Raw genomic sequence first — 13461 nt, 5'->3', positions numbered from 1 at the left:
GTAAAGTAGTCTCAAAAAAGAAAATCTCTGGCATCTTTTAGGCCCCTTGACCAAAAAAGCAACGAATACAAATGTATCCTCCTCTGAATAACTGTGGAAGGCGGGGAAAAGGTCAAGCTCACGTAACTTAATGCGAGAAAATGATCTTTTTTTTTTTTTTTTACCTAAGGTCCCTTTCCTTAGAATTAAGCACTAGAACCAATATATTTCTATTTTAACAGAATGCGTCACATTGATTCCAAAGAGTTACCAGTTTGTTTGGTTTGGTAAGATGCAGAATATAGCGCAGCATCTTCTGAAGGAAGAATAAAAAGTCCATCCAGAATGCCATCAATTTCAGCCTGCAGATTCGGCTCCACATTAGAACGAAGTTTAGATAAGAATTCGACTGCACCAAGATCAACCAAATGCTGGACTGCTGGGGAATACTGAAATAAGAAGAGGAGAGTCTTGAGAATAACCATATATATCAAAATTTCTACACTTTGTCTTACAGCAACAAAAACATGAAATTATTTTTAGTATTCTAGATATTCCATTTTTAAAAAATAAATCTTGCATTGATACATGTAAAAGTAAAGAACTTCCATGTATACGACATAGATCTATAGAGACATACATAAACCACGTGATAACACTTATGACAGAAAAGCCCAGACATTAAGCACTAGAAATGCACACTATAAACTCCTATTCCTACTTATAAAATGGATTACCTCTCCCCACAGACTCTCACCCTATCCCCGCCAAAGAATGCCAAAGTAATAATCCCCTATGACCACACAGTGACTTAGTTTTGAAAGGTTACATTAGCACTCTTGACATTTAACCCTGACAACTACTCTCAAAACAGGTTGAGGAACATAAATCTGAAAAACAGATACAGAAAACGCAATTTCACATACTTGAGGTATTTATTAATCATGGTCTGTACCATTAACTTTAAACATGTTCTCTTTCATACAGACACATCTAATTATTAATACGCAAATAACAGAACAAAAAGAAAAACAGAATGACAAATATCAACTTCCAAAGATGATTCCAAAAAAATCAGAACACACCAAAACTCAGAAGTTCTGTTATTTCAGAGAGCACAGTAATGTGAGGTTCAACATTACAAATAAGATAAAAGGAAGCGGAGCGTTATATACCCTGAGGAATTAAAATTCAACATCTCTCGTTGGTTAGAAAAAAAGTTGTAATTATTTAACTTTCAAAAAAATGCTACAATTAAATGACTACGAAACACGCGCTCTTCTGATTTTATTTCAAAATGATCCTACCTTAACCAATCTGTTCAAAAGGCTGAGAACCTCTTCTTTCATTGGAACAGACGGGAAATTGAACCATTCCAGCAAATGGAGAAAAAGTAGCCTCTCCCGAACTAGATCATCGCAACAGACTAAGTTGTGCTCAACCTTGCAGAGAATATTCTTGAGAGCGCGTTCCCTGATCTCGGCCAGCTGATGACCTGTCAAAGTACAGCACACTGAGCTGCTGCCCAACTCCAGAGAGACGCCCCCCCCCCCTGAATTTACCCTACCACTCAGCTATTTACGCGGGGACGAGGGCAGGGTGAAGAGAGAAATAAAGCAAATTTTTTCACAGGCGGGCCTCTGCTGCATTCGGGACGCGAACTGCTCAGTTTACACCAAGTCCGAGATGGGTTCCCGGCGGCTGCCCCGGCGAGGCCAGGATCAGCGGGAGCCGTCTCGGGGTGGACCTGCCTCGAAAACGTTACACGGCCATTCTTAGCAAGCGGCCACGACAGAAGGGTGACTGCAGCGAGGGGCAACTCAGCCTGTTACCGAGTTTCCTGATGAGCCCCGTCAAGACCATTTCGTCCCGCTCAATCAGCCGCCGCCGGAGAATTAAACTGCCGCGCCACAGCGTCCGTGTACAATTAGTGTCCCCATGGAAACCCGGCCGGTCGGGCTGTTGAGTTCCGCAATGTAGCAGAGAACCACCAGACGAACAGGAGGCACCCCATGAGCTGCTGCAGGCCCCCCCGCGACTCCACAGAAGCTTACAGTCTCTCTGTAATTACTACTACGCAGTTCCTAGACAGTAGTCTTTGTCGTAAGAACGGGAAAGAATGAGGAGACGAGCAGGGAGTAGAACCCGCCCCGGCCGCGGAGCACGTCGGGAGTTGTGGTCTTCGCCCATTTGTGCTTCCCTCCCGGAATTCCGGTCTCGCCACTGCACCCACCTTCCTGAGGTTCCGGGATCCCAGCGCGGGCTCCGGCGCGGATTCCCGCGCGGGCTGCAGAAGTCCCGGCAAAGCCGAACCTGGCCCTGCAAAGTCGCTCTGGCCCGGCCCATCTGAATTCTCGGCTCCCAGAACTTTACAATTTACAATGCAGAGTTAGGTTGGGTTTGGATTCCCGCACATCCACAACCGCCCCATCCCCGTTCGTTACTAAAATCACTTTAACTGTAAAATGTACCTGCAAAGGCAAGCAGTGTCCTCGGATACTGAAGTTCGCTACAAACAGGCAAGTCACAAAAGGAAAGGGGGTCGGGAAGGAAATAAGAGAACAGAAGAGAAAAAAGGGGGCTGTAGAAACAAAAAAAAATTGGGGGGCAGGGTAAGGGTATGAATTGATATCTGAATGCCCCCATAGTTGGCTTTTGCACTGAACAAACAGAAGAAAAAAAATGAAATGGTCTCCTTTTTTAATGAGATATGATGGGCATATAACATTATATCAGTTTCAGGTGTACGGCATGATTTGATATTTGTATACACTGCGAAATGACCAACCACAGTATGTCTAGTAGCCATCCATCAAAAATGGTTTTATGTTGCTTTTATTTTCTAATTTTTATTGTTATTGTTGAGCATATATTGTTTTCATAATTAGAAAAAAATCATTAAGTCCTGCTTATTACATTCAAAGCAATTGTGTATCATTTTTCTATTAGACTAAGTATTGATTTGCCAATTCTTCCTTAAAGAATCAATCTTCAACTTATTAATTCTGCTAAAAAGAATAGTCATACTCCAATGTATTTACTGTACTTTTATTTATTATCCGTAACTTTCTCGTTCCTTCCTTAGGTTTGTTTTACAGTTCCTTTTCTCACTTCTTGAGCTAAAGGTTTTGTTGTTTGTCTTCATTCCTTCTTATTTAGTTATAGAGAATTCCATGAAACCACATCTAAGAAAAGCTTTAACCATATATCATGAATTTAGATTTATAATGTTCTAACTGTGGTTAGAACTCTCAAGCATTCTGAAACTGCTATTTTGATACTTTCAATTTCACCCAAGATCTATTTAGGAGGAGGTTTTTAATCATCAAGTCTGTCCTGCATATCCCTTAGTTATTAATTTTCTGTTACTACATCCCAGTCAGCAACTGGGGCTTTTAATCATTTTGAACTTCAATGTAGGTTTTTTAAATGATGCCCAAGTACTTGAAAAAAAATGGGCAATAGATATCTGTGTGGATGTATGGAGAACTGTATGTATGTATATTTGTAATTTTCTACTTGTACTTACAATAGTTTTTGTTATATTTCTTTAAATGCTAACTTATAATAAAAACATGTTGAATTTTACCTGATGGTAAATATTTGATAGTCATTCAGGTAGCAGTGTATGTATGGATCGGGAACGGAATGAAGAGTAGAGACCTTATATGTTGGGATCTGCTTATCACAAACCATGCAACATTATGGAGAAAAACATGTGGCTCCAGGACCACAGGTCAAATTCTAATTGTTGAACTCTGCTTCATTTTCAACCATCCTTCGACCTTTCAGTCACACCCACAAATCGCTGGCATTGCCTCAGTCTGCTATACTGGATCCTTTGGCTTAGATGAAGATATTTATATCAAAAGTCACAGGAAATATTCAGTGACTCTCCTAAGAACTCATACTACTATCTGTGGTGATTTTATTCCAGGAGAAAAAGAAATGCTTTATTTTTTTTTTCCTGGAAAAGTCGTGCAATTTTGCCCTTCCTCATAATTTGAACATGAATTCTAATACTTGGGTAGGTCTGTCAGTTGGGATCATATGCATTTCCTACCCTTTATTTCTGTTACTTAACTAACTTAAAATCTCTGGCTCATAGTCATATAAACTAAGCAAACTATTACATAGACTACAAACCTTGGAGCCAGACAGGTTTAAAACCAGCTTTGCAACCTTCTTAATTGCATAATTATGGGTAAGTTAATTAACTTTCTTGGTTGCAGATGACAAAAATTTCACTCAAAGGAGTAAGCAAAAATGAGATTTATTATCTCGCTCTAAAAAAGATCGGGCCTCAGAGACTCAACAAATATTAATATTCTTTTTCTCAACATCTTAGTCTTGCTTCCCTCAGTATGTTTGTCCCATTCTTTTGTATAACGGGCAGGATTCTCCCAAAATATATAGGGCAAGAGAGAAGTATGGTTCAGACTTCCATCTTCCCATATAGTGACCCAAGAAGAAAGAAGAACATTTCTTTCTCCCAACATCCAGATATAAAATCCATGATGGGAAACCCCATCAGGATTAGCCATTATGAGATTGCCTGATCCTAAGTTACTTACTTACACCCTGAAGTGCAGGGCAGGGTATTATAATCGTACTGGAGTTAGAAGTAGTTGGGCAGAAGACTTCCACTAAGGAAAGGGGTGGGATGAACAGAAAATGGGGGGAAAGAATATTGGGAAGGGGGAAAAACCCTGATGCCTCTATAACCCCTAATCCAGCTTCTACAAGTAGAAATTGCGGTTAAAGATAGCATGCACTGATAGGACATGTGTGAGGACCAAAGGAGATAAATCAAGGAAAGCACTTACCCCAAGACCTCCATAATAGGTAGTAGCTACAAATAATAGCTATTTTAGTGGCTGTCAAACTTGAGGATGCCTCTTTGCCACATTGAATGTTTGGTGTCCCCCCTCCCCAAAATTCATATGTTAAAATATAATCCCCATTGTGATGGTATTAGGAGGTGGGACTTTTGAGAAGTTACTAGGTCATGAAGGTGAAGCCTCATGAATGGGACTCGTGCTTTTCTAAAAGATGTTCCAAATAGGTCCCTCCCCTCTCTGTTATGTGAAGACACAGAAAAAAGAGCTATCTATGAACCAGGAAGCTGGTCCCCACCAGACGCTGAATTTGTTAGCACTTTGATCTTGGGATTTCCAGCCTCTAGAGCTGTGAGAAATAAATTTCTGTTGTTTATAAGCCATCCCCATCCAGTCTATGGTATTTTGTTATAGTAGCCTGAATGGACTGAAATAATTGTCTCTCTAGGGAGTAAATGCAATATTATATCGTATGTCAGTACTACCTCCAAGTATAACCACAAGGTAGCTCCGATCAGCAGAGAGAGCTCAGAGGAACCTGGCCCAAGAAGCAGTCTTTCTTTTTTTTTCTTTTTTATTTATTTGACAGAGAGAGAACGTGAGAGAGGGAACACAAGCAGGGGAAGTGGGAGAGGGAGAAGCAGGCTTCCTGCCAAGAAGAGAACCCAATGCGGGGCTTGATCCCAGGACTCTGGGATCATGACCTGAGCTGAAGGCAGATGCTTAACGACTGAGCCACCCAGGTGCCCCAAGAAGCAATCTTTCTGCTCATTGTGGGAGACCTCAAAGGCAGAGGTGCTCAAGACCTTCCAGCTATTGATGCAGCCAAACCCAGGCACAATTTCCAGGAGAAAGGGAGTTTTCTAACCTTCTTTTCCTCATTTTTCAGAGGAAAGAAATTATTGGCCCAAAGGGAGAAATCCTTCTACAAGCCACCTTTACATGAATTAAGATATTAATTTATTTATCAAGACAACATACAAAAAGAGCAAACAGGGCGCCTGGGTGGCTCAGTTGGTTGGGCGACTGCCTTCGGCTCAGGTCATGATCCTGGAGTCCTGGGATCGAGTCCCACATCGGGCTCCCTGCTCAGCAGGGAGTCTGCTTCTCCCTCTGACCCTCCTCCCTCTCATACTCTCTGTCTCTCATTCTCTCTCTCGCAAATAAATAAAATCTTAAAAATTTAAAAAAAAAAAGAGCAAACAAACAGGATTCATAAACAAAAAGATTCTAACCAATAGATGTGGGTTATTCATGGTTATTCAAGTTATTCATGGTCCCCCAGGGTAGGCAAACATTCTGTGTGTGTTCCAGAAAGTCACCTGGACCCCAGCCTGCCTTACTCAAGAATAAAGATCATGATTCAGGGTGCCTGGGTGGCTTGGTCAGTTGGGCGTCAAACTCTTGATTTCAGCTGGGGTCATTATCTTAGGGTGGTGGATTGAGCCCCATGTTGAGCTCTGCGCTCGGGCTCCCTCTCAGCAGGGAGTCCGCTTGAGATTCTCTCTCTCCCTCTGCCCCTCTCCCCGCCCCATGCTCATACTCTCTGTCTCTCTCTCAAAATAAATAAATCTTAAAAAAATTTTTTAAAAAAGATCATGATTCATTAATAATTCTGATCTTTATTTGTTTTTTTTTTTAAGTAGGTGCCACACCCATCATGAATCCCAATGTGGGGCTTGAACTCACGACCCTGAGATCAACACCTGAGCTGAGATCAAGAGTCAGTTGCTTAACCAGCTGAGCCACCCAGGCACCCCAATAATTCTGATTTTTAAGAAGGTAAAATGATTTTGGCTAAAGGTTTCATCCCCTACTTACTAATTGTCCTAATCATGCTCCATAATTTTGTCCTATGAATTTACATAATATTTAATTTTTAAGGGGATCATCAATTCTAATTCATTTTTCCAATACCAAAATAGAAAGGTAATAAATACTTTATGCCATTTTAAAGTGGAAGAATTGAAACAAGATATATTCATGTTCCACTTCAAATAACAAAACAACACGGATTTGAACTCTGCTTTCTTTGCACAATTTAATAAATAGGGGTCTTAATTATAGATGTGGAGAAGCAGACAAGGATATCTGCTATCACCATTGCTGTTCAACATTGTACTGGAAGTATTACTGAGAGTAATTGGCAAGAAAAAGAAATAAAAGACATTCCAGATTAGTAAGGAAAAGTAAATCTATTTCTATTTGCAGTTGACATGACCTTACATGTAGAAAATTCTAAGGAATCCACAAGGAAACTATTAGACCAAAGGAAAGACTTTAGCAAGGTTACAAAATACAAAATCAATATACAAAATCAAATTCCATTTCTCTACACAAGAAATAAACAATCCAAAAATTAAATTTAAAAAATTTTACATTTACAATAACATTAAAAAGAATAAAATAATTGGGAATAAATTTAACATAAATATAAGACATCTACATGGAAAACTACAAAATATCATTGAAAGACATTTTTTTAAAGATTTTATTTATGGGGTGCCTGGGTGGCTCAGTCATTAAGCGTCTGCCTTCAGCTAAGGTCGTGATCCCAGGGTCCTGGGATCGAGCCCCGCATCGGGCTCCCCTCTCAGTGGGAAGCCTGCTTCTCCCTCTCCCACTCTCCCTACTTGTGTTCCCTCTTTTGCTGTCTTTCTCTCTGTCAAATAAATAAATAAAATCTTTATTTTTTATTTTTAAAGATTTTATTTATTTATTTGACAGAGGGAGACACAGCGAGAGAGGGAACACAAGCAGGGGGAGTGGGAGAGGGAGAAGCAGGCTTCCCACTGAGCAGGGAACTCAATGCAGAACTCAATCCCAGGATCCTGGGATCATGAGCTGAGCCGAAGGCAGATGCTTAACCAACTAAGCCATTTAGGAGCCCCATTGAAAGACATTTTAAAAGACCTAAATAAATAGAAAGACATCCTTGTCATTGATTGGAAGATTTTGTATTGTTAAAATGACAGTACTCCCCAAATTGCACTACAGATTTAGAGCAATCTCTTTTCAAATATCCAGCTACCTTCCTCATAAAATTAACAAGCTTATCCATATGGAAACAATATGGATACTACTGGCTTATATTCATGTGGAAATTAAGGGAATCAGACTGGCCAAAACAATCTCAAAAAAGAACAAAATTGAAGGACTTCTTCCCAATTTCAAAACTTATTACAAAACTACAGTATTCAAGAGTGCATGGTACTGACATAAGGACAGACGTATACACTCACCAATGGAATACAATTGAAAGTCCAGAAATAATCATTCACATTTGTGAGTGATTATCAACAAATGTGCCACAACAATTCAACAAGGGAAGAATATTTTTTTCGACAAATGGGACAACTGGATATCCACATGCAAAAGAATCAGTTTGGATCCATATCTCACACCATCTACAAAATGAACTTAAAATGGATCAAGGTCCTAAATGCAAGCACTTAAAACTATAAAATTCTTGGGAAAAAAATAGGCATAAATATTCATAAGTGTAAATTAGGCAGTGGTTTCTTAGACATGGCAGCAAAAGCACAAACAAAAATTTAAAAAGGCAAATTGGACATCATCACAATTTAAAATTTTGTGCTTCTAAGGTTACTATCAAGAAAGTGAAAAGTGAAGCCAGGAGTAGGAGAAAACATTTGCAAACCATATATCTAATAAATATCTTTTATCCAAAATATGTTAAAACAACAACAACAAAAATCTTTACAACTCAGCAATAAAAAGACAACCCAATTTAAAAATGGGCAAAAAATCTGAATAGACAGTTCTTCAAAGAAGATATCTAAATGGCCAATAAACACATGAAAAGGCTCAGCCACCTTACATTCAAGAGAAAATGCTGCTCTCAGTGGTTTCCAGGCCTGGGATTTCAACTTTTGGCTATAACAAAAACAACAAGAAACTGTATGTGTCCTTGCCTCAGCAGATGGCATCAACTAGTCCAAGCAACAGTACCCCTAGCAGCAGCAGTGGGAGCAATGGAAATGACCAGCTGAACAAAACCAACCTCTATATCCAGGGGTTGCAATCAGGCACTTACTGACCAGAACCTTGTCAAATTGTACCAGTCTCCACCAAGGTCATACTGGACAAGAGCACAAACAAATGCAAAGGCTGTAGCTTTGTGGACTTTGACAGTCCTTCAGCAGCACAGAAAGCTGTCACAGCACTGAAAGCCAGTGGCATACAGGCACAGATGACAAAGCAACAGGAGCAGGACCCCACAAATTCATACCTATCAAAGCTTCCACTAGCAATAGTTAAGCAAGAACCGGAGGGGATGCTGAAGCCCTTTGGCCAGGTTATCTCCACTCAAATCCTCCGAGACACCAGTGGGACCAGCAGAGGTTTGGCTTTGCAAGAATGGAGTCCACAGAGAAGTGTGAAGCCATCATCACCCACTTTAATGGAAAATATATTAAGGCATCTGCTGGAGTACCAGCTCGACCTAATACCTTGCTTTGGAAATTTGCTGATGGTGGTCCAAAGAAATGACAGAACCAAGGAAAATCTGTGCAAAATGGATGGGCCTGGCCAAGGAATGCAGATATGGGTGGTATAGCCTTGACCTATGACCCTACCACAGCTCTTCAGAATGGGTTTTCCCCAGCTCCTTATAACATCACCCCCGGCAGGATGCTTGCTCTGTCTGCACTCTCCCCATGTCTTCCATTTCTCTGATCCCATGTCTTTGGATCAGAGAGTGACTCAGACATCTCCTCTGCAAGCATCTAACCCATCCTAGATGCACCACCAATCATACCTCATGCAGCCTTCAGCTTCAGTTCTGCCACCAGAGATGGATCACGCCATTTCTCTCCAGCCTGCCTCCATGATGGGACCCCTTACCCAGCAGGTGGGCCACCTCTTCCTCAGCAGCAATGACACTTACATGCCTATGCCTGCCACTATACAAGGAGCTCACGTCTCCCAGGACACCCCCTGTGCCTTCTCCCAGGACCTGAACCCACAGTATCTCTGACGTATGCCTATACAAATAAATTATTGGAGATGCTGATGCTCCCAGACTCCAGAGGGCTAACCAGGAATACACACCATCCATGGGCCTGCTCAGGACTAACACTTGGTCATCATTTTTCACAGGCCTGGGCATGGAAAAAGAAATCTCTGCACTCCTGCCCTCTGCTTATTCCTCCATTCCTGAGGGAGCCTAGGGGAACCGTCACTTTTTGTGTGTGCTGCACTCAAGGAGATCAAAAGAACTTTTTTCTTTCTTTTGCCAAGAAAGTTTTATATTTTGTTCTTAACTGCAACATACTCTTTCCATACCCCCCCCCAAAACAAAAACAAAAACACATGATAAGGTCTGGAACATCATTAGTTATCAAGGAAATGCAAGTCAAAAAACCAAAATGAGATACCTTTTCACTCTCTCCAGGTTGGCTATAATCAAAAATAGGAAATAACATTGTTGGCCAGGGTGTGGGGAAATTGGAACCCTCACACTCTGCTGCTGGGGGTATAAAATGGTGCAGCCACTGTGGAAAACAGTCTGTCAGTTCCTCAAAAAATTAAACATAGAATTAACAGGGGCGCCTGGGTGGCTCAGTTGGTTAAGCAACTGCCTTCTGCTCAGGTCATGATCCTGGAGTCCCGGGATCGAGTCCTGCATCGGGCTCCCTGCTCGGCAGGGAGTCTGCTTCTCCCTCTGACCCTCCTCCCTCTCATGCTCTCTGTCTCTCATTCTCTCTTTCTCAAATAAATAAATAAAATCTTTAAAAAAAACAAAAACAAAAACATAGAATTAACATATGACCTAGCAATTCTGCTCCTGGATATATGCCCCAAAGGACTGAAATAGTCAAAGTTCCTCAAAAAGGTAAACATAGAGTTACTATGTGACCCTGCAATTCTTCTAGGTACATGCCCCCAAGATGAAAATACGTACCCACAACTTGTACGTGAATGTTCATAGCAGCCTCCTTCATAAGAGCTGAAAGGTAGAAGTAACCTAAATGTCCATAATTCATGAGAGGATAGACATGGGTGTGTGGAATGGATAAATCATATCTATACAATGAAACATTATGTAGCTAAAAAAAGGTAAGAAGTACTGATACACCTTATAACATGGATGAACCTTGAAAACATTATGCCAAGTGAAAGAAGCCAGACACAGAAGACCACCTACTACATGATCTCATGTATATGAAATATCCAGAACAGGCACATCTACAGAAGCAAAATGATTTAGTGTTTACTTAGATTTGGTGGTCGTTGGGAGAACAGAGCAGTAATAGCTAAGAGGTGAGGGATTTCTCATTGAGATGATGAAAATGTCTAAAATTACCTGTGGTGACAGTTGCCCATATCTGTAAGTATATTAAAAACCATTGAAATGTACACCTTAAATTTATGAATTACATGGCACAGGAATTATATTTCAGTAAGGTGTTAAAAAAAGAAAAACAATAAGACATTAAGTTGAAAAGAATTTATTTATTTTTAATAATTTTTTTGTCTGTCTTTATTTATTTTTTAAAGATTTTATTTATTTATTTGAGAGAGAGAGAATGAGAGACAGAGAGCATGAGAAGGAGGAAGGTCAGAGGGAGAAGCAGACTCCCTGCCGAGCAGGGAGCCCGATGCGGGACTCGATCCCGGGACTCCAGGATCATGACCTGAGCCGAAGGCAGTCGCTTAACCAACTGAGCCACCCAGGCACCCGAATTTATTTTATATTTAATAAAATTAGTAGTTTCTATTTTCACATGTTTTTATAAAATTGCTAAGTAACTTACCTTCTTTGTTTAACATTACATCATTGTCATTGGGCCAATAGATAGACCTCTGTTAATTCTGCTCTTTTTATTTATTTTTTTAAAGATTTTTTTTAAATGTATTTATTTGAGAGAGAGAGAGCGCGCGTGTGCACTAGAGAGAGAGCACGAGTGGGGATGGGGCAGTGGAGGGGGAGGGGAAAAGGTGGGGGTGGGGCAGACTCCTCACTGAGCAGGGAGCCAGATGTGGGCTCAATCCTGGGACTCTGGGATCAAGTCCTGAACCAAAATCAGACGCTTAACCGAGTGAGGCACCCAGGTACCCCAGTTTTGCTCTTTTTAATGCTTGCATAGTATTCAATATTTCATGCTTGAATGTACCACAATTTATTTTGCCATCCTCTTTATCAAAGGATGTTTGTGTTGTTTCTAGTGTTTTGCTTTTACAAACAGTGCTTTATTTATTTTATAAAGAACTTAATTTGTAAAGACGCCAAGATAGTTTGGTAAGGAGAATTACGGTGTCCTTTCCTGAGAATTTGTGAGAGCAGTATTTTCCATGTATCTGGTGACGTTTAGATTCAGCCTTCTAAAGTGACAGATAAGATGAATGGCCCTTATGTGAACCTTTGAGCTCCATTCCCAGATATCTACATTATTCAGCAAAATGTTTCCACCCCCACCCCCCTACTACCTTCCCATTGGGGTAACTGTTCACTCTGTCATTTAACCACTCAAAAACGTTCCCTTTGGTAAAATGAGGTAAGTATATACTTCCCTTCCACACTGTGAGATTTAATTAGCTAATGATGGAGAAGTCCTTGGGTGAAGAGTGCAATGGAAGTTCAAAGTAATATTGTCATATGTTTAGATATATTTTCAATATGTAAAGTCATATAACCTTGTTATTACGGTCAGATATATGATTCTGGGCAAGCGTTACTTCCAGGGAGAAAACATAAAAGCCAACTCTTTAGAGATCTAGCACAAAGACATATTTTCTTGTGATCTCCAGGTGGTGCCCACGTTTGCAACCTCTCTCAACTCAACTTTAATGATAATGGCCTCCATTTGTGCCCCTCTGAATGTAATCTATTTAATTGAAGTTCCGAAAATGAACCTTACTTTCAGCCCTGCCTTGGCCAGTGGTACAGCTGTGCTGAATGTGTCTTGGATCTGTAAATAAAATACTGATTCTAGTCACTTCTGCAGAATGCATTTTGATACTGCAGATTTTTTCAGTGCTGGCTCAATTAAGTTAGGTATCTCTAAGGGAAAGTAGGATATCAGGTAAGGCAAAAAGGCAGGACATGGCTAACACTGGTAATTTCTTTAAAAAAGTGCTTTGAGCCCTCCTAATTTTAAAGATAACCTTGCACAGCAATCAGATAGATTAAACACTGTCATTTTGACTCTGAAACAAAGACAAAAGCCTTGGAATTCTAACGAACATCTTATCATATATCAGGTCTCTACAATCAATACATTCTTTACTGGTAGTATTTTAGAACACCTGAGATGGTCTAGGACAGACTGGGTCTCAAAGGGACCTTTGGCTGACCACTGAAGACTTCTCCATCTTTTCTTTTCAATGGGAATTTGGCCCATGTTATCTGCTTAATAAACATTCTGATTGAAAAATGAATGTATTTTCCCAGGTGACGCTTAAGATCATTGTACTCGTAGTTTCTGACCATAATTTGTTCATCATAAGTGTTTCCCCCTCAGGGAATTCATATCCTTCGTGTTTTGTTCTGATGTGTACCTAGTAGGCAGGCTAAGAGCTCTCCAAAGATGTCCACAGCCTAATCCCTGGAACCTATGATTCTCTTACTTTCATGGCAAAGGAGAATTAAGGTTGCCGATGGAATTAAGGTTGCTAATCA

At 40.4% G+C, this 13461-nt stretch overlaps 1 protein-coding gene and 1 pseudogene across 1 annotated transcript in view; one reads left to right on the top strand and one right to left on the bottom strand.

The window, feature by feature from the left end:
- The window catches only part of RTTN (rotatin), a 150799-nt gene extending 148957 nt beyond the window's left edge, over nucleotides 1-1842 (bottom strand). The window contains exons 1-3 of the mRNA XM_021686411.1: nucleotides 1812-1842; nucleotides 1287-1474; nucleotides 251-428 (exon numbers count right to left, since the gene is read on the bottom strand). Of these exons, the coding sequence (XP_021542086.1) occupies nucleotides 251-428; nucleotides 1287-1474; nucleotides 1812-1842 (397 nt within the window). The remainder of the gene's footprint in view (nucleotides 1-250; nucleotides 429-1286; nucleotides 1475-1811) is intronic.
- A 6828-nt stretch (nucleotides 1843-8670) lies between these two features.
- On the top strand, nucleotides 8671-9816 carry LOC110577027 (annotated as a pseudogene).
- The last annotated feature ends 3645 nt before the right edge of the window (nucleotides 9817-13461 follow it).

The sequence above is a fragment of the Neomonachus schauinslandi genome, chromosome 14, assembly GCF_002201575.2.
Source record: "Neomonachus schauinslandi chromosome 14, ASM220157v2, whole genome shotgun sequence".
Taxonomy (NCBI): Eukaryota; Metazoa; Chordata; class Mammalia; order Carnivora; family Phocidae; genus Neomonachus; species Neomonachus schauinslandi.
Note: the sequence above shows the minus strand (reverse complement) of the source record. Positions and strands in the feature narration are given on the sequence as shown.